Source organism: Heterocephalus glaber, unplaced genomic scaffold (genome assembly GCF_053883595.1).
Source record: "Heterocephalus glaber isolate CG9 unplaced genomic scaffold, H.glaber_assembly_v1.0 deba00001067, whole genome shotgun sequence".
In the NCBI taxonomy this organism is placed as follows: domain Eukaryota; kingdom Metazoa; phylum Chordata; class Mammalia; order Rodentia; family Bathyergidae; genus Heterocephalus; species Heterocephalus glaber.
This window is the reverse complement of record NW_028258187.1, coordinates 2896763-2919839: the sequence shown is the minus strand read 5'-3', so window position 1 is coordinate 2919839 and position 23077 is coordinate 2896763. Positions and strand designations below refer to the sequence as shown.

The following is a 23077-nucleotide window of genomic DNA, read 5'->3' as shown; positions in this document are numbered from 1 at the left end:
AACGAGCCTCCACTCGAGGTGGAAGTAAAGGCCACAGGGGTGACACGGGCTGTCCACACTGGGCATGGCAGCTCACTGGGAACACAGGGTCCCCTCTCTCCTGCCTCTGGCCCCCGGCCCCCAGCCTTAGAGCTCTCATTCCGCAGTTCCAAAATCTCCCCTCAGCCCTTGCGGCAGCCACCGGAAACAGGACTCAGGGTTTACTCTCATCCTTGTGCACTGGCACATTACACTGGTTTTGACTGATGGGGCTCTGGGACCCCAAGCCTGACCTGGATGCTTCCCTCCCTCTGCTGTCGCAGGACAACGATCAGTTTGCTACTGGGTTTTCCAGCATATTAAATAAAATTCACTCTCATACATGACTCAGCAGGAAAACAAAACAAACCCACGAAGGTAATTCTCACTAGGCTACAATTCCCTAGCCTGCTGTTCCACGACGTAATACAAGAATGGGACTGCTGGGGTCAGAGCATCTGTACTCTGAGTCCCTACACTGCCTCGCTGGGCGTCACCAGTGTCGCCGTACTGAGGATGAAAGCCGGTCTGCGCTTTCTCCAGCACAGATGTAAATCACAGGTGTATCCATCAGGCAAACAATTACGTAATTTTATCCTGTATTTGTGTCATTTTCCTTTAATGTACTGGTGAAATGCAGGTGTCCTTGCCCTAAAAATTATACTTGTCTTTTTTCCAGGTTTTACTGCATTCTTGAATGTAGTAGCAATTTCTTTCCTGATTTTTCTGCATTTAAGGGATCCTCGGTTCCGCATGTGGTTCTGTCGGAGAAATGTAAACGGCTCGTAACTGCCAGAAAAGGATCATGCTGCATGGCAGTCTTCATATATCCGTTGGCACACATACTATGTTCAGACCAACACAATCTAGTATCTGCTAATGGCACCAGCCCCATACCTAGTAATCCATAAAAATGTTCGTCTAAGTGTAACAGAGCCCCAGCACTGCTAAGGGCTTGTTCTTCGTGTATTCAAGTGGCACTGTACAGCTGCCTGACTCTTCAACTGTAATTTTGGGTATAATGTCAGACACAAATAACTGACACAGCACGAAAGGATCACGGCACCAGCTCTGATGAGAAGCTCCGCGTTCCCTGTGGAAATGGTACTCATGGCCACTCGTGCCTTCCGCTGTGTCCACATGACTGCCCTGGCTTGAGACCCCCTGCCCTCACTCCGCTGTGTCCTCCCCCGGGGAGTGACAGGCAGGCTGGGTGGGGCCTTCTGCTCTGCCGAGAGGAGCTACGGATCCTTCCGTTTCTGTCTCTCCCTTGGTGACTAGGCTGGCCCTTCTCTGCCTCTTCGCTGGCAGCGTGGTTTTCAGCAGAGCTGATGCACTAGTTAAGTATCTCAGCTTTGGGAGGGGCTTTCAGGACCTCCTGCAGTTGTTGCGACCTTTTCTTAGGCAGCTGAGAGACGCAGAACTTGTTTTCTCTGTAATACTGTTACTGGACCTGCTTCCATCATGGTCTGCGAGTGTGCTTGGCTCTCTAAGGCCGCCAGGCTGCTGTCTTGCTGGATGCTATCGCCGTCGGTTTTAGATTAATATGTCAGAAGATAGACACTTTGGATGATTTTTATTTCTTTTTATGTGCGTCTGTCAACAGAAACAATCCCCAAGGGCAGCGCTGACCCCCTGGCTGCCCCTTATTTCTGCAGTGCTGGGGGAGCCTGGCCCCAGGCAGCCAGGCCAGTGGGGAGAGAGGCCTGCAGCCCTGCTCTGTTCCAGTCAGACGGGCTGGGCAGAGGCACTTCTCCCACACGCTTCGTGTGCGTTTGCCATTCCCAAGGCCTCCCAACTTCTCTGACAACCCCACTCCTTCATCATCAATTTTTCTTTTTGAATTTTTTTGGTTGTTGAGATGCTTTTCTTGGAAGCATTTGCTTTACTAGGCTTCATGGTCTAAGTAGTAAATTAGGGTGCCTTCAAAATAATTGACTGGCTCCTCTGCAAAGTGTCAGCGAGTTGCGCTCAGGGGACCCAAGCCCCACAGCGCTCGCTATCTCAGTGCTGTGAGTCATGAACGGGAAGTATTTGGTGGGGTCCCCCGAGCATTCACACTGGGAAACCCCGGAGCGCCAGGGAACACAGCGCCATCTGCACCCCACCTGGCTCCGCCCCAGCCCTGCACAGGAGTTCAGAGCTGTCCAGGGCTGAGGCCACCTGAGAAGCGGAGGTGGGCAGAAGCAGCACTGCCAGGGGCCTACAGAGGACTGGGAGCGAAGGAACCGCCCAGGTCACCCCAGGGCAGCCGCGCCTGGCGGAGGGGCGATCTGACCACACCGTGCGGCGAGGCTATTGATGCTCAGGGCTCACAGTGCACAGGGACATCAACGAGTATCAGCTGACCGTGCACCAGCCAGTTAGTAGGTATTCTGAAAAACAGTTTCCCATCACTAGTACAGTCCAGGCAGCCCATACCAGCTGTGTGTGGGGTGCACAAGCCCAGCGCTGTGGGAGGCTGAGGCAGGAGGGCTGCAAATTCAAGCCCAGCCTGAGCAATTTAAGGGCTTAGCCAGATCCTGTCTCAGCGTTATAAAACAGGTCAGGGATGTAGCTCAGTGCAAAGGTCTGGTTCAATCCCCACTATTGGAAAAGGAACAGGAAGCAGCAGCAATTCCCTATCTAGCAACGGAGTACACATCCACTCAGGCAAAGCTGGCCCGTGAGCACAGGAAGGACGCCGAAGGGCGGCACAGCATCGGTGCAGAGCGACGTCCTCAGCCACCCAGCGGGAAAGCTCCCATATTAGACGCACTTACTTGAGTTTTGGTTGCAGGGTACTTAATATCTAGAATTAACTCCTTTATTTCCGTCTCAACCGAATCTACAAGAAAATCAAAGGAGAACTTTCACTTTTCACGACAAGAGTCAAGGTAGAATTTTCGCTTTTCAGGCAGTGGGGCACACGGGCGCACCCTGTCAGCCTGCAGCTTGGGCTCCCGGCCCAGTCGAGGGTGTGTGCCACGACCGCCCCCCCCACAGCGCCCCTCACAGGCACAAGGCGGAGCCTGTTGCCCACCAGGACCCTTCACTGTCCCCACACCTACCTGGGCCAGGCCTCACTCTCAGCAGCGCCGCCAGCTTCGTCATGAGGTGCATGTCCTTGGCGCGCTCACTCTTCTTATCACTGAAACAACAGTGGGCCGACTCCCTGCAGCATGCGGTGCTGTCTTCCTCCCACCTCCCATGGGACTCTGAAGCCATGGCCCAGTGACCCTGAGCGCCAGCTCCACAGGCAGCGAGGGCCCGGCAAGGTCAACAGAGGCCGCGCCTTACCTCAGCGCCAAGTGGAAGGGGACATTCACCGTCTTCACGCTCCCCGACACGGGGTCCATGAGGCAGATCTGGTACGTCTGTGGCTGCCAGCTTTGGCTGGTGACATTGTTTAAGCCCATGATTTTATAGCCAGGATACAGCAGCCTAAGGACAGCACACACCGATACAGTGAAGACATTAAAAGAGGAAGAGGGCAGAGGCACCGCTACCCCACTAGGAAAGTGCATCTTCTCCTCAAGTCAGGAGCGTTCCTGAGCCTGGGCCCGACCCAAGGGAAAGCAGGGCCGACTGAGAGGGCTCCAGATGGACAAAGTGAGCTCAAGGCTCTGTGGCAGACAGAGCGCGGCCCTGCGCTGCCTCAGCAGAGCTGAGGGACCTCTCCTTGTGTGCCTTTGAGCGTGAGGAAGGGGTAGGCGGCTGCACTGAGTTTGCCTGGCTTCTCTGTGGTAATTCTTGTTATTAAATACTTGGAAAAGCTACAGGAGAGGAGTCACAGCTCTCAAAGCCCACATGGGGCAGCTGACGGTGCGCGCCCTGGCCGTGCTCACCTGCAGTGCTTCCCCACGTTGAAGGCCCCCACGCGAGGTCCCTGCTGCGTGCCCCACACTTCCAGGATGCCCCTCCTCGGTGCATAGATCACGAGGAACTGAGCCACCCGGCTGGGACCCTGGCCGCTCCTGAAGGGGGAGCAGTCCGCCCTCCCCGGCACTCGTTCCTGGAGGTCCTCCACCACCTGCACCCAGCCGGCCTGCGCGTCTCGGTACCCTTGGGGACAGCAGAGGGAGCCGGTTAGGCAGCGAGCAACCTGGGCACCACCTCGGCCCATCAGAAAAGCTACACAAGTACACTATTGTCTTAGTGTGAAACATCTTACACAGAAGAGGTAACCAACATTCCGGCTAGCACTGAAGCCCTGACAGCCCCTCCATTCCTCTACCCCACTCCCATTCCCTTCCTTCTCTCTGGGATTCCCTTCTTCTAAAACTCTCTGGAAGATGACCAGGTCTGCCTTTAAAATAAAGGCCTAATTGGGACAGAAGCGAAAGATCCAATCCACTTCCTGCCTCTGAAGCCCACTGGTGGCTCGCGGCCAGAGGCAAAGCTGCTGCAGTGACCAAGGAGGTTGTGTGTGACAGGAGAGGTGGCCTCACTGTTCTCTGTCCTCACAGGGCCCCAGGCAGCACAGGAGGGACGGCAGTGCCTGCCAACACAGGCCAGGCCAGCGCAGTCGCCGTGTGGACGTGGCAGTGGGCGTAGCTGTGTGTTGCTGGCCAAATGCACAAGTCCCACTGAGGACACAGCCCTGGCGCTGTGGGAAGATGGCACCAAGGAGGCGCGACACAGCTCTCTCAAACTTATTTCCTGGGATGCAGAGCGTGTGGCAGGAGGGGACTCTGCTGCCCCTGCAGCTTTTGCGTGGCAGGGTGATGGAGCCTCCATCCGGGGACTAAGTACCCAAGCCTCTCGAGGCCACTACTCTCCACACTAAGCCAGGCAAGCCCACCCCGTCCTGTCCATGGCCCTGGCTTCCGGCCAGAGTGCTGCACAAACCCGTGCCCGACAGTTTGCTGCCGTGCGCTCCTCCCTCCCTAGAGGGCACTGCTTCACTCGGGGGCAGTGTGGCTCACTGGCGTTCTCAAGTCTCCCCCAGGGTCAGGCGCGCGGCCAGCTCGTGAGTCCTGGCTGCCTTACCATAGGAGAAGCTGAGGGCACGGGGCTCTCGGAACAGATGGACTGGGCTGGCAGGAGCGCCCTGCGAACTGGAGAGGGGCCCACAGATGTGTCCCCAGCAGGACCGGCACCGACACTGTGACCAACTGACCACCCACCAGGGCGTGTGCAGGTAAAGTCAGGAGCATGGAGAGACTGTGGCGCCTTTTACTGGCCTTCTGGATGTGGGAGGAGGTCTGCCCAAGGGGGGCTGCACTGAGGTCAGAACCTGCCCAGGGAGAGCTGAACGGCCAGGACATGAGCAAAGGAGTGGACTCAGCAATGACTGCTAAGCCATGCGCCCGACCCGAGCTCAGGTGCAAGAGAAAGCGCAAACACCCAGGGTGAAACACCGCCCCCTACTGGGGCAAAAAAACCAGTGCAGGGTCCTCAGGACTGGTAAAGTACCTTTCCACATGCGCACTGCAATTCCTCTAGCTACATCCAATAAAATAACTCTGCCAAAGTCATCTGTCACCGCTGCCAATGTGTTACACGGCGACAAACATATGCTTTCACCATGGCGTCGAGAATCTGGAAGCCCAAATCTGTATGTAAAAGAAAATAAAAATCACATTCCAGTCTTAAAACAAGTGAAACAATAATGAAATGCATAATCCAACAGACTGCATCTGTTTTTACATAAAGAAATATGAACCTTATCTGGATTAATAATTTATTAGTCCTATGTGACATCTGCATTATAAAATATATAAAATGAATAAAAACACAATCCTATATAGGCTTTCAACAGATACCCACAATTATATATCTTTAGAGAACATCAATTACTGTTTCCTTGATAAGAGGCAGAAAATGCTCTTACAGCCAATTAAACCTTAGAATGCTCTGCTCCCCAGCAAGCATCTTTCTATTTTTTTCTTGTTCCTAATCTATTCTCTTTTGATGGGTAGCACTATTGCTGATACCAGTTCATCTGCCTAAAACAAGAACTTTCCTTTTTCTAAATAGTTACTGCCAAACTGCTGTTGGTCTATAGTTAACCGTTTTTCCTTTGAGACAATCTCTATTGTGTGCAGGCTGGCCCTGGACTCTCAGTCCTCCTGCCTCAGCCCTCCAAGTGCTTCGACTAAAGGTGCCCACCACTACACTGGTTATAAAGAACTTTCTCAGAACTGTGAAAGGTACAGAACAGAGGACCTGGAGTCTCTAAGCTTTTGTTACTTAAATCTGAGCTACAAAGGACCATTTGGCTAATTTCTTGATTGCTGAGTGAATTTAGGACATGTTAGATATTATAACATTTTAAAACAAGATAAAAATCTCAGAAGATAAACTTCAATAAATTTTATTAACAATTAGTAGGCTTTCTACCATTAAAGAACATCTTTAATACAGGTTCAAGCACCCAATGATAAATGTAAACATATTGTATACCTAAAATGTACCAATAAAAGAATTTAAAAAATTAAAAAAAGAACATCTTTAAAAAGAGGGAGAGTATTTGTACTTTATATTAGATAATAAGAAATAAAAACAAAACCAAGAAACTCATGTCTCCCTCCATCGTAAAAACCCTCATGAATGCACTAACTGAAGCAAACCAGAAGCCACCACCTTGTGTTTTGCAGAGCACTGAGACATATGCTGCCTAAAACTCAACTTTTTAGAAGAGAAACTTAACAGCCCTCACCACCCTAGTTTTCCAGCACCGTGGGCTAAGTCTACAGATGTCTGCTACAGAGCAGGCCCAAGTGCGTCCTGGGTACCTGCTCTCGGGGAGATGGCGGTGACCAGGCAGCGAGAGCCACTCCTCCTGGACTTCCCACAGATGCTTCTCAGAAGCCTAGTGCCTTTCTTTCTTCTTCCCTTTCTGTGGGGCGAGGGTGGTACTGGGTGGTACGGAACCCATGCTGAGTTACTTCCCAAGCCCTCTCAGTTATTTACTTTGCGGCACTGGGGATCAAACCTGGGGCTCCACACACGCTAGGCAGGCACTCTACCACTGAGCTGCATCTCGACCCAACTAACCTCTTCAGAGAGAGCTGCGGCACTTAAGCTAAACCTGGCCAAATCAAAGAAATATTTAGTTAGCGCAGCATGGATTCAGTGTGATGGGAATGACTCATTTTGTCTTTTACATTCCTTCCTTTCTATATATTTTTTCTCTTCTTTTCTCTGTGGTATTGGGGATGAGCCCAAGGGTGCTCTTCCAATGCCGGTGGATCTCCAGCCATCTTATTTTTCATTTTGAGACAGGCTCGTGGTAGTTGCTCAGGCTAGCCTCGAACTCACGATCCTCCTGCTTCAGCCTGAAGAGTAGCTGGGATCGCTCAGCTGTCACAGCACATCCCCTCCAATCCTGAGCTTGGAGCAGCAGGGGAGACTTGCCTTACGGCTAACGGGCTAGCTGGTTCCACCTTTGGCTTCTGCCTTTGGACAGGTTCTTCTTCGTGCTTACTTTTCCAACCAAGCCAACCGCTGAATAGGAAGAAAATTTAGAACATAACTACAGCTTTAAGCGTTCACAGCTGAGGCTATCAAAATGTAAGCTAGAACCAAACCATATAAAGTTAGCTAGTGTTTGGTTAATTACCTGGCAGCATTAAATAAAGCAGAAGTGAGTTTACTTGCAACTGCGAGTGCAACATGTGATAACAGTGGCGGTGTGCTCCCCTGAAAAACAGGACACGTGAGAGAGACAGCTTAGGAGCTTACAAAGAAATAAGGCTTCTTACCAAAGAAGACACACTTTAGAATGCCCTGAAAAGCTATGAAGCCTGCACTAGCAGTTTGGCTTTTTAAGATGGCAAAACCTTTATTTTACCTGCAATGTAATAAAAACTTTTAACTCTCTAGTTTTAAAATAAAATCACTAGCAGTATACAGACTATTTTATATTCAGGGTTTCTCTCTTTAAATTGTAATTTAACTAAACTAAATGTTAAAACTATCCCATTAAGAAGACATTGTTCTAGATGAGTTATAGGTGTGCTATCTACACACAGCTGGCTCTTTTCTCTTTTTTTAAGTAAGTACGTATTTTTTACAAAGTAAGAAGACAGCTTGGACAATTCTGAGAAGGCTGATTTTTACGTGAGAAATAAGAGCTGCCAGAGGTAGCACTAACTTTTCCCACTTTGGAAGCAGTTTTCAGCACTGACATCAGCAGCAGCTGGCAGCTGCTCATCTTCCAGCTCCTCACTCACCGAGTCCTCGTGCCTGATGCAAGCAGCTCCTGACTATTGCACTGGCATCTGCTGCCAGAGAGCAGGGCTCCAGAAACACCCGTGTTTCACCCTGACTTCAAAACCTTCGGATTACCAAGGAATTTACATGAAGCCTACATGTGATTCGTTTCAGCTTTAAATGAAACGCAGAAATGTAAAGTGCTTTGTCTTTCCAAAGCCTCACTGCCGAATCCACATGTCCGGTGTGGCCGGGAGGCTCCCGCGCGGGAGGGAGGGATGGAGCTCCTACCTCGAGTGCATAGAAGAAGCCGGTGAAGGGGCTGGCGCCGACAGTGATGTACTGCGACATGGCGGGTGGGCTGTTTTTGACCGCTGCATTGAACCCGCCTATGTTGGAGGCGGTCTTCATCTGATCAAAAGGGGACAGGGTCGTAACACCTGGGATGCAGACAATGCAACAGTGTCCTATGTCACATTTTTATTTCGCCATGCTGTTTAGTTTAAGACTCAAGTCATTTTTAAAACTACAAAATCAACATTAAAATATTCATAAATATTAAAATTGTCATCTATAATTTCTCTGCCTTATAAAATATTACAAAAACAAAATTGAAATATCAACTGTCTGAACAGATACAAAATCAGAAGGTACAAGAAATGTACAAACCACCTGTATTCTCAGCTACCAGTTCACTTCCTGGATGCAACAAGTGACAGTGTTTTACGCCAGAGGTCTGCAGACACACATGACAGCACACCTGAGACCCAGATGTGTCCCTTGGTCTTTTCTTTATGAGCTTGTAAGTCTGTAGTCTCCCCAATCACTTGTTCCTTCCTTGGACCCCATAACTGATGGGATCCACTCGCAGACTTCCAGGCTCTCTCACCCTCTGGCATGTGTTCATATGTGTTCACACATACGCCTTCACACATATTATATGCACGCACACACACATTATGTTCTTAATACGTTATATAATATCCTTAACATGTTCTTGCACACCTGTTTAAGTCTATCTGCATGATAAATTCTTATGAACAGAAGTGTGGGGACAAAGGGGATGTGTATTCTCAAATCTTTATTAAGTGCCATCTCGCTGCATTCCAGAGGAGGTGATGATCTACGCTCCCACCTGAACAGGCTGAGCACCCTCTGCAGTCCCCAGGTCCCCAGCCTGCCTCACAGTGAAGGTTGCTCTGCATTTCCCCAGGGCTCTTGGGCAGACACTACAGAGCGAATGCTGCCATCCTCCTGCTGCGTGCAGCAGAGAAAAGCCTGCCCTTTCGATTCGCCCGGGGGCCAGAGGAGGGGAACATGAGCTTAGAGATGGAGAGAAGGCAGGCCTGGTGCCAGACTGCAGCACACATGGCCATGGCGACGTCTTCACAGAGGGCCACAGGGGACATGGAGACAAACCCCCGGAGGGCCTCGCCTCCTTCACGTCACTGCGCCATGTACTTCCACATGGAGACACTGCCTTTGTTCGGCCCCAAACTGCCCAAATGTGCATTACTCTTGAGGAGAACTGGGGAAGGAAATTCTTCCAGTAAACTCATAAGCAAACTATTCCTTGGGTTTAGGCATTAAACTAATCAAATAAATCCTTGTAAATGATGGACTAATTTAAAAGATCAAGATGCCTGTCTCATCTTCATGAATTCCAGATTCAGTACACACAGTGTGTACTACACAATAAATTTGCCTCCCTTTTGCCTGCCTCTGCCTGGACAAAATCAAAGGGCGAAATGATAGCATAGAAACTGATATTCAGTTTAAAAGGGCTCCTCTGTATACTCCCATGCAACCCAGGGCATAGTGTAAGCTGCTGTAAGATGTCCAGCAGACAACTCGTCACTACACAGTGAACATCAGGGGAGCGGCCAGGCCCGGCCCGGCCCTCAGCTATTCCACGGGAGCGGCTGCCTTGCTCTAGCCTTCCCACCACCCACGCCACCCTTCACTGCCCACCCAGCTTCTGCCACATGCGCGGCATGTCCCGTGACCCCGCGTCCAGCACCCTCTGACACCTAGCTCTCCGTCCCAGCCACTTTAGTGAGGCCCTCAAGGATCCTGCGGTTTTACTGAGTTTCGCCTCCTGAGTCCCATCACTGCCTGATTATCAAGCTGCTCGTGGCAACTCCCCTTCCCGCCCAGCCAAGGCTGCTCTCTCGCCAATGCCCCACTCCCGGCACCCCGCTCCCTCTGCACACTCCCCCTGGCTCCCTCCAAACCTGGCTGACCTCAGCTTTCTGCAGCCTGTCACCGCCAGAGACAGAGGACACACGGGTTTCCACGTGAGGCCGCAGTCTCCACGGACCCACGTCCTCCCCGTCGGCCACGCACTCCCAGGGCAGCTCTCGCTGACCCCTCCCTGCAGCACGACGTAAATGCCCTTCTGCCCTGCACCCTGCTACATGCCGCTGGCTCCTCTAGAGCACTGCAGCCATCACCAACTTTGGCAGTTCTCACGGGCTTGCGGTGACAGTCCACTTCCAGCCCTCTCCCGCGCCAATCTTTCCAATGCACTTCACCTCAGGTTTTTCTTAAACTCACACTGTTTGGATGAAGACTGATGCAGTGTCCCTGCTAAGCCTCCTGCTGTGGTTACACTTCTCAGCTGCGAGTGCTTTCTGGAGTCGTCAGTACCATGTCGTTTAGGGTTTCTCCTAACACTGGGTCTCTCCACACTTCCAGACACAGGAACTTCATGGTCGACCTCACGGAATCCTCCCTAGGCCTGTGCCAGTGGCAGAGGCCTCTCTGACGAGAGCAGCAGTGAACAGAGGGCCTGGTGAGGACTGGGAGAAGCCAGGCAGGGGCTGGGCAAAGCCTCCTGGGCAGAGGCAGCAGTGAGCACAGAGGCCGGGAGTGGGAGACGCTAGTGAGTCCACGGGCCCGGAAGCCCTGTGTGATGCAGTGAGAGCCCTGGGCCTGGCCGGGCCCGGAAGAAGACAGCACAGGGAAGAGGTGGAAGGAAAGCGGAGGAGCCAGTTTGATGGGAAGAAGTCAAGAACCCAACTGTGGTTGTTATATTTTGGAATTGAGAAATGTTTTCGAAGGAGCTGGAAAAATGAACACAAAGCTCAAGGAAGAGGTCCTAACTGGAGAGGAAAATGGAGACCGCAGCAGGGTACGGCGATGCACAGCAAGAATCCTGGCTGCTGGGGAGGCTGAGGAAGAAGATGACAAGTCTGAACTCAGGCTGCGTAACTCAGTGATACCTTGTCTTTAAAGAAAAGGAGACGCTGCGATTTTACTTATTTGTAGGGTTTTCTGGGTGATTTTTGAGAGCAGGGAGTAGGAATACTTACTCTTAAGCCTAAAGCTACCCTATCTGGCCTTCATCCTCATCATTCCACTTCAGCTGCTCACATCCGGCGTCAACAGAGCGCCCTATGTTGTTGGGTCCAGCAATCTCCCTTCCTCCATCTCTGGCACTCCCCTAAGTTACCTGCTCTCTGCCGGTTCAAGTCCACATCAGAACCTCCCATGACCTTCAGCCCAGCACCTCCACCTGTCCACCTGGTCCTCTCATCTGAACGCATGCTCAACACCCTCCTCTCATCTGTCCACCGTCACTCTTCCTCCTAGGCCTTGAAAATTAAGACATTCTTTCCTTTCTCTTGTTTTTCAAACTCAGCAAGTACAAACCAAACACCTCTCCTCCCGCTCTCTCCCCAAGCTCCGTCCCTTGAAGTCTTCCCCACGGAGCCCTTTCCCCTCCATCTGCAGAAGGGACTCTCCTTCTAACAGAACTCTCTGCCTCATGTCTTGGCAATACCTACTACAGCAGCATTCTGACAATACTGCATCTGCTCACTTAGTTTACTTGTTTATCGTGTCTCTCCACCACAGGGACACACGCTTCATCAGGGTAGGGGTTCCGTCTGCTTTATGTTTCAAGCACAGATTCTGACCCTAAGTCATTACAGCTGTTTATCTGCTGGGTAACTTCCTTACACCTTTACATACAGGCATCTGTAGGCTGGGGATAAATGAACAGAACAACAATTTCTATCCAAGCACTTTCCCTAGCCAGTTCCAATGTTCCAAAGTTTAATTACCAGAGCAGGGAAGATACCCTGAACTGAACTCAACACTTTGGAATTTTTTTTTTTTTTGGTACCAGGGATCGAACTTGGGTCCCTGCACTTGCAGGGCAGATGGCGGAACCACTGAGCTAAATCTCCAGCCCAACACTTTGGAATTCTGAAGACAGCATTTTCATGTTATTGAAAAACTAGTCAGGCTGAATGCCTGCCAATGGGGGTTTATTACAGAGCAGTAAGAACTACCACAGGACCGTGCAGTGCACAACAGCGGGGCCTGAGGGCAAACACCTTCTGAGGGCCTCTGTCCTGCATCCTCCCCTGGCCCGTCTCCAAGGCTGAGGCTGACTTCTGGCAGAATTCACACAGAGGGGAAGCCTGTCGCGCGACCCAAGAGAGAAAGGAGAGTGAAGTCAGATGTGGACTTCCCGGGTCCCTCCCTGAGAGCTGGCTGTGGCTCAGGAGCAGAAGCCACCCTGCTCTGCGGCCCTGACTCCGAGTTCTGGTGCTGCCTCGAGCCCGAGTCTCCTCCCACCCAGCTGTGGTAGCAGTGTGGCACTGGGAAGCCTGGGGACCCGGAGCCATTCCTTGGTGGGTCTCCTCCTCTCGCTTCCTTCTTTCAAGGGTGCCATCTGTCTTTATCAGGAATCTGGCTGATGAGACGGACCTTTAGAAAAGCCATGTGCACGGCTCTTCACGATGCCCTGACTGGAAGAGGGCTGGAGTGCAGCGGGCACGATACCATCCCACTTGTGAGAGCCTATCTCTCACGTGTCCATACGCACACTGCACACACATTTACACACACACTGGGACGTCTGTAAGGGTGCTTACGGATGCCAAGGGTGACCTCTGGAAAGCAGGGCTTAAGGGTATTCTCTCTTTGTACATTTGGGCACCATTTGCGTTTTCGACCAGCATATATCACACAGACAGAAAACACACACAGAAGCTGTCAGACCCATTTCTGTCTTTTCCGCCCTACTCTGACTTCCTTAACTCAAAGCCCATTATTCCGCCAGGGTTAAGCACTGTCCTTGCCAGGCCTGACCCCTCTCCTCCAGCCACAGCACGGCCACCCAGTGCTTCTTCAGGTAGCCCACTGTGGCGGGGGCTGCTACACCTTTGCTGGGAGAAGCTCAAAGGAAGCTCTGGGCTGCAATTCCGGGGAAGACGGGGCTGCAGATTCGGACGCCTCGCTCCAGCCTGGCCGACGGTGCCCACCCCTCGCCTGAGCCCGCCCGCTGGAACGCCTCCCACGCACTCCTCGTGGCCCACTCTGCGTCACTGTTTCAACCCCATCAAAGCCAAGCTCCTCTCCCTGGTGCCCCAGTGCTGGGCGGCCCCTCTGTGCCCGCCCTGTCGCAGCGCCGCAGCTGTTCTCACACAGGTCCTCCCCCACACTGGGCTCTGCTGGGCTCGGCTCTGCAAGGTAGCAGGGGCCACGCCTGCTTACGGCTGTGCTCCCGGTGCCTGCCTCACACAAGAGCCTTCAGACGCTGGCTGGTGGGAGAAATCTGCTTTTGGCTGTATTCTGCTGCTTTAAGGATCACATTTAAAAAGACTGATTTATATGGTCATTATATGGAAATAACTACCTACAGAAAATTAAGTCAAAGAGGGAGCAACTGAAACACTGCTGGCTCAGGGCGTAAGTAAATCTATTAAAACTGAAGCTGTTTCTTAAAGACATGAGGCTCTGATGATCTGAGCCTGAAGTAAATTCCAAATGTCTCACTAAAGTGAATGCTTTTTTTTTTTGGTACCAGGGATTGAATTCAGGACCTTGCGCTTGCGAGGCAGACATGGTGCCACTGAGCGAAACCCCCAGCCGGAAATGCATTTTCTCACATAAGAGTAAATGACCGCTTCTAAGACATGAGCTATCCAGTCACAATGCATAAGAAGTGAAGTTCAGAAGTCCAGCAGGAAGAGCTTACCAATGCTGGCGTGGTCCGTGATGGTGTCGATATCTTGCAGACCCCATTTCTTATACGCCAAGGGCGGCGGCTCTATGTTCTCGCTGCCTGATGCTGCAGCTATCAGACAAAAGTTAGACAATTCCTGCTGAAATGGATGAAATGAAGCTCCACAAAAATAACTGAACACATAATATTTGTTATTCTAAAATTTCAACTAATACAGAAGCAAATGGGCCAGGGATTTAGATCAGTAGTTCTGCCGCTTGCCTCGCAAGTGCAAGGACCTGAGTTGGTCCCCGGTACCAAACAAAAAAAAGAAGCAAACTAAGGGAACAGGTTTCTGCCATGGCAATTGGTATAAAAATGCCAACATTTAAAAGGCTGTTTCAGGAGATTCTGGGGACCCAGGTAACTCCAGAAGACTTAAAAATCCTAGAGAAGCACTAAAGATGGAGGCAGATCCACACTTCACTCCATATGCCAGGCAGCCAGGTTCTCCCACTTGAGATAGGCGGGAAATCCTGGGAGCAGCAACCCGGGCTTTGCTCGGCAAAAAACGAGAAACCAGGGGCAGGGATTTAGCTCAGTGGTTCCACTGCCTGTCTCGCAAGCAAAAGGTCCCAAGTTTGATCTCCGGTACCAAAAAAACCCCACCAAAAATGTTTTTGGTCACCACGGCCGGAATGGACAGAGGTGTAACGGAGACACCAGCCTCCAGCCTCATCCCTCCGTCTACTGAGTACCGGAAGGAAACCGACAGCTAACACCAGGCCAGTCACTCAAGGCCCATTCTCAGTACGCTCCATGTTCACAGTGAACACGGTGGAGTTCTGACTGTCAAGTCTTCCTTCACTAAGAAAAGTACAAGTTAATAAAAGAAAATATAATTCTCTAAACACTGCAGATTTGATAGGAAGACCAAAAGAATTTTCCTAAATTGTCCAATAAATGCCACAACCATCTGTTTCTAAGTCACCATAATTCTTTGCAGAGCAACTTACAATGAGAGAGCACTAAGTGGCTTAGTTCCTGATTTCCTAGGAGGCAAAACAACTGACTCCACAGTCTTCTATGTAACCAATACACCGGAATTCAAAACCTGTGAAGAGCAGGTGGCCAACAATACCAACTGTAACAGCATTAGCCATTTCTAGTTTAATAACAGAATTCTTACCTACAGAAAATTGCCAATCTATTTGGGCATCACATGTTAATGGTGACTACTTTAAATTCATGGTGCCTATTTAAAATGATGACTATGGCAAATTTTAAATGGTGACTTTTAAATAAATGGTGACTAAACAAATGACGTTTACGGTAGGTTAAACATAAGCAATTTAAAAGATTATGAATATAGCAATAAAATTCAAAAATATTCTGACCTAATAAAAAAGCATATACTACTAAAAAGAACCATAGGTCCAAAACTTCAGAATTTTATCAATCACAGCCTACTATGAACAGAAAATTTTCTACTGCAAGAGAAATGGTGTATTTTTTCCCTAGAAGAAATTGTTTATTTTGCATCTTACAGTCGATCTGGATTTGGAAATTTTTATGGAGTAGCAAACATATCCCAAGGAAAGCGTTCAATTCAGGGAACTATCTCCAGTGCCGAGGGGTTAACCAAGGGCCGCCAGGCTCCTACCCAGTCCCGGAGAGAAAGAGGACGTACGCGCCGCTCCCGAGACTTTCACTGAACTTTGTCTTCTCTTCCTCGCATTTCAACATCTCTACAACTGACATCTTAAACATCACCAATGGTGTGTATTTCACTAGCATTATTACGTTTTTCTTCTTAGCATCAGAGTACCTACCAGTGCACCTTACAGCCAATGGCCTCTTGGACTGATGGAATACACCATCCTCTTCCAAGGGTGCAACAGGGTCGGGACAGAAACTATGGGGACAAGGAAGGGTTACTCTAACGGGGCAGTGTTTGGGAGCCTCCAGCTTTCCTCCGTTTCTGAGGGCTCTGGGTTGGCAGCACAAGGCCGATGCTCCCTCCTGGCAGGGCTCTCAGCGCTGCTCAGGACACCCTGGGGCTCAGCGAGGGAGGCAGTGCAGTCACAGGACTGCAGCACACAGCCCGACAGCTGCAGTCGGGTGAGGAAGTGCTAGCTGCAGCCAACCTCCTGTCTGAGCAGGTGCGAGTCCTTCTCCCGACGAGGGCGACCCCATGGGTGAGGAAACCCCAGGCTGTCCCTACTAAGACAGCGCTGGTTTCTACCCCACCTCCATCACCCAGCAGCCACCCACCAATGCAGGCTCCTGTCCACAGCAGCAGTCGGGAGCTGAAGGCCCTGTTTATTCAGAAGACTTGACTAATTCCGTAACCAGGTCACACTCAATAAGATAACATCACAACCAGTTAGTATTTCCTGCCAAAAAAGTACCTTTTGCTACCTGGTTTCTACAGGCACGAAGAGACTGAAAAAGGCTAAATCCGTCAATGGTCACAATGGCAGCCGGATATAAGATACTCAGTTCTTCACTCTATTAAGGAAGTGAGAAAGGGAAAAATTATAAATTTTTCTTAAGCAGGTTTGGAAAATAAGTATAGCTGTTTTTTAAAAATACCTGATAATCAGGAATAATGTAAAGTAAAATACCGTGACTGCCTAACACAAAAGCAGTATCAGGCAGCAGGACAATAAAAACAAATGGAAAATTAATTCCAGAATGCCTCTGCCAAAGACTTAAAATTCTAAAACATGAGTTCTTGTAAATGGTAGGAAAGTGGTCTCAGGACAGATTGGAAGGCCAACAAAAAATTTTTCAGTATCATAAAAATTAAAAGTCATTGCACAGATACAAGCACTACAATAACAAGAAGAAGAAAGCTCACCTGAAGTCCCAGACGCGTCCCAATGCACATTCTCAAATATATTCATACACTTGGACATGAGACTATACCACGCCATATTTTATTGCGTGTTTTTATGGCTCAATAGTGCCAGTGTTATGTTCCCATTTAAGTAAATAAGCAAACCGTTATTTCCCCTGGATTTACAATGTTCTTTTTTTTTTGAGATTGGGTTGCTCTATGTTGCCCAGGCTGGCCTTGAACTCCTGGGCTTAAGCAATCCTCCTCCCTCAGCCTTCCACCACTGTGCCCAGCTATGTACCCAATTTTACTTAACCAGCTCTACCCAATGGACATTCACTTGGCCTCCTGCTTCTGTCCCTGCTTTCCACAAGCCACAAGCCACACAGCAGTGTCACCTTCAGAAGCACGGGGACCGAACCTCTCTCCTGATGAAAACCCCACAGCTCCCACTGCGTTTAGAGGAAAACCCAGGGTGAGACCTGGCGTGGACGCCTGGCACCATCGTTTGCTTCTGCTTCAGCAGGAAGGAGGGCAACACCTCGGCCCTCTGCAGTGCTCAGTCCTCGACCCCGTCCCTGGGGCACCATGTGGGACCAGAGTCACCAGGCTCTCTCTGGCTCCCAGCCCCACTCTAGACTCGCCGGTGACCCTAAGTGCTTAGACCTGGACAGGACGAGCCACGGGTGAGGCATGGCCATCTTTCAGTATTATAGACATCACTGCGACAGACATCCTTCTGTCTCTACCTCGCCCATTAGCAGGGTGCCGCTTTAGTAGTTCACTGTCAGTTCCTTTGAGTGAGTCTGCCAGCTCCCAGAATATCACAGAACCTATTACTGTTACACAGCCTCAAGTGCTCGTCAATCTACACCCCGATAACGTGACAGTGCCTATTCCTACTGCCACCACCAGTTCTGCGGATCTTCAGCTTTGCCAGTGTGGCAGGTGTCAATGACCTTCCACTCTTCGACCAGGAAGGCTCAACACTTTCTCACGCTCTGGGGCCAATGACATTTCTTCTCTGGAGGCCTCCCTGCCCCCTCCTCTTCTAACTGCTGGCTGTTTCTATTAGAAAAGGGACTCTGGGCCACGAGGAGCAGGACCCAGGCAAGGGAGCGGCATGCACGCTTACACAGTATGTGTGCAGGGAGGGGCCTCCTCCCTGGCTTGACCAGCTTGAGACAGAGGGACCTAACCACTCAGACCAGCAACTTCCCTAGAAAACACTACCACAGACACCAGCAGTCCCTCGCCTGAGGCTGCTGTGAGGTGACAAGATTCTCATGCAGGGGCGACAGGGCCTTCTGACCTATCCCCAGGAGCCTTCCCTGCAGGACTCCTGGTTGCCCTGACTGCACCCTGACCCAGCACCGTGGAGGAGATGGTTCCTGGGGCCTGTGCTAGGCCTGGACTACAGGAAGCAGGCCAGTGAGAGGCTCTCGGCGCTGACACACAAAGGCCTGGGCCAGGTCTGGGGCTCACACGGCACCCGGAGCCACACAAAGGCTTTCTGGTCCACGTGCGGTGTCCAGCTCAAAGGTGATTTTCTGGGCTTGTACAGCAAACCACAAGCAGATAGTTCAGTGTCAGGTGATTTCTCCATCAGTCCTAACAGTACTACAGACTCCACCAGGCCTAGAGTGGTAATGAACCTTCACCAGCCAGGGGATGTGTGGAAGATGGGAAGCGGCTCTTGAGAGAGACACCTTGCATTTACAGCTCTTCATCTCGGGTTTAACCACTCTTTCTTTGTTGCCTCCGACTGCTGTCTTCCCCTCTCCCTGTCATGACCATTACTGAGACGTAAGTGTCCAGCTGCAGCTCTGCCGCCCCCACCTTTACCTGGAGGATTTGTTACCCAGGACTTGCATCACCATCTCCACCTGCAGTCTGGCCTCACAGCAGCTCTGCACCCACTACCTGACACTTGTGTCTTCATTTCATTTCCTGCCACTGCTTTGAGATCAGCGTGCTCCAAACCACCTTTCATAACCTTTATTTATTTCCCTCTTCCCGCTCTGTTAGTGTCACTCTTTGTCAGGAGGAATTCTGTATGATTTTGGGGAAAAATCACTTCATAATTAATCACAATTAGGGCCTAGTTTTCCTGTCTACAGGCCAGCTATGATGTGTCCAGACATAACTCCATTTTCGCCTTCAGTCATAGCTAAGACCTCAATGGTCCTGTGATGCTGTGATGCTCCAGGGCAGGACCACACCAGCTGGAGACATCCTGGGAGGAACCAAATCTCCCTCTGCACAGTTCCTCATTGTTCTAAAATAGTCACTGTACCCTCTGAGTCATTTACTACTTTTGTTTCTGCTGATGTTCTAAATAAAGGTGTGGCAAGCTCTGTCTGGGTCTTTGCCGCCCCAAGTGGCACTGATCAGGCCCAAAGCTCAGCTTCTTCTCTAAGTCTCATTTTCTCCCTATATATTAATTAATTCGCCTTGTGCTGTCGTGGCTCACAAGAGACTGAGACTTACTACAGAGGTTCTGATAACATGCCCCTTCCCTAGTCCCTACAACTCTTGACCCATTTCTCTTTAATAGTCTGCATTTCGAGGCACTAACTGATCCTGCTGGCTGCTTCATCAGTGACTTCTGTTCTTGTCCTCTCTCCCCCCATACCTCAGAACCCTCCCCACATCCTGCAGAGGAGTTAGAAACCCGGAGGGCCAGCTGCTCTGCACCCGAGACCACCAACCAACCCATCCTGAAGGATGGGTCTCTCATCCCAGCACTTCTTCCTCAGGAATGCTTGGGAGCTTCTCTCCTCTCCTGAATCAATTCTGTTATTATTACGCACTCAGGTTTATGCAAAATGTGGCCACTCTGTCTGTTTATGGGTTTCTCCCTGTTTCCTGGCATAGGTTTCTTTGTTGCAGCACACATACTCCTTCCTGTATCTAAACCTTCTCTCATTTTTCTCTTGCATACGTGATACTTGCCCTCTTTTTCCATTATTCAACTAATTAAATCCCATGCTTATTATTCATGGCTTCCTCCATGAAACTGTCACTTAGCTGTAATGGAGCTCCCCCTGCTCTAATGTGTACAGAATTTATTCTGTCCACGTAAATTAGCAATTAGGTATTTTTATATTATCAGTTCATTCATAGGTATTAAGAGATATTAAACCAGTTTCTCTTACTAGATACGCAATCTTATTCTACACCTCCAGTCCAGCTATCATGCAATTTCACTCTCCTGTGTGTACAACATATGCAAGAAAGGGAGGTATACCCTACACTTTTCACTGTGAATGCTGCAAAGCGAAGAAAAGCAGTCTGTCCGCAGTACCTGCTCAGTGACGCCAGGGTGCCGGGGGATCTCGTAGGTCCTGCATTTCAGCTGCAGCACCGTGTCCTCGTTCAGCAGCTGTGCCAGAAGAAGCACGCCGGTCTAGGAGAAAGCACAGAGGCGCTGCTTTCTCCCTGGCGCTGGACAGGTGGCCAGGCAGAGCCACTCGGCGTCCTCCCTTTTCCAAACCAGCTTTTCTTCTCGGATCTTCCACCAGAAGGCCCATGCTGTCCTGGCCGCCACCCCCTCAAGCATCATGGACACATTTCCAGGCGGAGGAAACTAAGTCACAGCGAGTAAACGGGGATGCACACAACTGGTTTTCTGCCACTGGAAACTCAACTCACCTCAGTGTAGAAGCGAACGTAACCCGAAGTAAAACCCACCACGATGCAGGTCCAGTCAGGACGCCCTGTGGAACTCCTGTCACAAACACAGCTCATGAGCAAACAGCCCACGCGTCCATGCCAAGGCCACAGACAGCCCGTGCTCCCCTTACCTCTTCTGGCTTGCTAGTGGGATACACAGAGCACTGGTCACACACTCCCTAAGAACAAAAGCAAGTCACAGTCAAAATCTTAGGCCTATCCAGTGATTAGCAATTACTTTTATTTCTCCACAGTGTGGTGGTAAAGGCAGTAAGTGCTCAGTTCTATCTGGAACAGCTCCTATAGACTGGCCTTCATTAACCCTGCAAACCTTGGGGCACTACCAGCTTTCGGAAGAAATCTCCAGCACTCCCGCCCCACATAGGCCGAGGAAAGCAAGGAACTAAATTAGTCTTGTTTTTTTTTTCGTTTTTTTTTTGGTACTGGGGATCGAACTCGGGACCTTGTGCTAGCAAGGCAGGTGGTGGCACCACTGAGCTAAATCCCTGGCCCTCTTGATTTTTTTTTTTGGTACCAGGGATCGAACTCGGGTCCTTGCACTTGCGAAGCAGGCGGCAGAACCACTGAGCTAAATCCCCGGCCCCCTCTTGATTTTTTTAAAGTAATATGTTTACTGTTCATTTATGACAAGACATTTTAATATGCGTAAAATGCTGTGATAAAATGAAAAATATTGCTTCTCTTGATAATAATGGAAAATATTTCACTATCTCTAGTGTGCCGGGCAAGCACCAGGCACTTGTGCTTGATGGATTAAGTCTGAAAGGCCTCCTTATTCATTCTCAGCAGTCTCCAGTCGTAAAAATGTAACCAAACACTACTCCTGGCTCCAGGGTAAATGCTAGCAGCACTGGCATGTGACCACCCTAAGATCCGGGTTCTACAAGTTTCACTGGGTCGGTAGGAAACTTAAATGCAGCAACGTGCATTTCTGGAGTACTTGAGAGCTTTGGGAATGAACGTATAGCCCTTGAGGTGTGGAAGCCCAAAGCTAGTAAAACAGGAAAATGACCACCCTTGGCTTTTTTGGATGACTAAAGTTAGCTACAGAGAGCAGAGGTGAAAGACAGGGTATACAAAGGATTTTATGGGATTCTTCCTGAACTCTAATCTTCAAACTGGACTTAAAAATAAATCACGCAAGTAAAATTAAAATTTACTGGGAAAATCACTCTTTATAACTTTTGAAGTTGGGATACACATACATTTAAATAACTTCAAATGATAAAACTTAATAGATTCAGTTACAAGTCAATTTCACATACGATTTAACTCACAGAGAAACAACAAAGTTAACTGGCACCTACCCTTCTTCAACACTTAGAGAACCGCTCCAAGCAACGGCAAACTGCATTTCTTCCCTTCCTTTATCACTATGCTTCCATTTTGCTGAAAAATTAAGATACCATATAAAATAACCTTGTAATACACTAAGACAGTAATTTATAAATTTCACTCTTTCCCATTAGAATGATGAGTACAAAATTTAAAAGTTCTATATTAACTGACTTGGGTGTTAAACACAAGATAATGCTTTAAATTTTTAAAGAGATTTTATGACATCACCTGGTCTCCTAGCCTTTAGTCTCCTGTTCTTCCAATTAAAATCATATAATGTCTTCATAGTTTTTGCAGAACAAAGTTATTAATCCTATGCATCATCCTATGTATTTTATTTATAATTACTTTTATCTTCAGATAGCAGAGAAATGTTTCTATCACATTTAGGATACTGGGGATACATTTGCTTTGTAAGACTGTTTCCTAGCCATTTTATATATAACCTCATCTTGACCAATGAGGGTTTTCATACCCCATATATTCCCAAATCAAAAATTTGACCTTCAACAAAAATTTTATGAGCTGAAAACTTACGTAGCAAAAAAAACCTCTAGAGTAGTGTGAGTCTTCAGATTAGGCTGGAAATCACCCTACTCATCTAAGGGTCTGTCCAACCCCAGGACGAATCCAATCATTATGTGCTACACACCGCGCTAATAAAAAGAACTGAAAGAAAGGAGGGCCTGGGACCTTGTCCCTTGCAAGAAGTGGAAAATGCCCAGTTCAGCTCCTCAAGTGCCACAGAGACAGCTAAAGTGTCTCAAGTCAAAAGATGAAACAGAAGGAAGGAGAAAAAGAAAGGGAAGGGGTGGACAAAGTGCTCTGCGGTCTACAGACGCCACTGCATGATACATACAGCAGAAGCGACGCTTTTCCGCTCCATCCAATCGCTCTTCTGCTCAGGGCTCTGCTTGAAAATAAAGGTCCCCAAAATAACAAGTTACTCACGCACTAGAAACACAGCTTTCTGTTCCCGAGCTATGACCATAAGGTCACTGGTTGGCGACAAGGATAAAACACAATCTTGAAGCCAGGAGGTTTTCTGTGTCTTGCAAGTACTTTCTTCTTCCTCCTGTGGGTAA

General features: G+C 49.4%; 1 protein-coding gene and 1 non-coding gene across 5 annotated transcripts in view; both read right to left on the bottom strand.

Annotated features, from left to right (window-relative positions):
• Positions 1-23077, bottom strand: part of Rab3gap2 (RAB3 GTPase activating non-catalytic protein subunit 2) — a 61831-nt gene that overhangs the window by 16063 nt on the left and 22691 nt on the right. For 3 of the 4 annotated variants that reach the window (XM_013066518.3, XM_004867400.4, XM_013066517.3), the window contains exons 3-17: positions 22944-23067; positions 21962-22043; positions 20765-20812; positions 20613-20688; positions 20266-20367; positions 16528-16627; positions 14150-14248; positions 8449-8597; positions 7565-7644; positions 7360-7449; positions 5416-5555; positions 3846-4062; positions 3298-3441; positions 3069-3148; positions 2781-2845 (exon numbers count right to left, since the gene is read on the bottom strand). In XM_013066518.3, coding sequence (XP_012921972.1) covers positions 2781-2845; positions 3069-3148; positions 3298-3441; positions 3846-4062; positions 5416-5555; positions 7360-7449; positions 7565-7644; positions 8449-8597; positions 14150-14248; positions 16528-16627; positions 20266-20367; positions 20613-20688; positions 20765-20812; positions 21962-22043; positions 22944-23067 — 1596 coding nt within the window. Of the gene's footprint in view, positions 1-2780; positions 2846-3068; positions 3149-3297; positions 3442-3845; positions 4063-5415; positions 5556-7359; positions 7450-7564; positions 7645-8448; positions 8598-10713; positions 10900-14149; positions 14249-16527; positions 16628-20265; positions 20368-20612; positions 20689-20764; positions 20813-21961; positions 22044-22943; positions 23068-23077 lie in introns of those variants that run through there. The other variant, XM_087209859.1, reaches the window with a different exon arrangement.
• Positions 12137-12267, bottom strand: LOC147828476 (small nucleolar RNA SNORA36 family). Its single transcript, XR_015450765.1, has one exon. It is a non-coding gene; the product is annotated as a small nucleolar RNA SNORA36 family (small nucleolar RNA).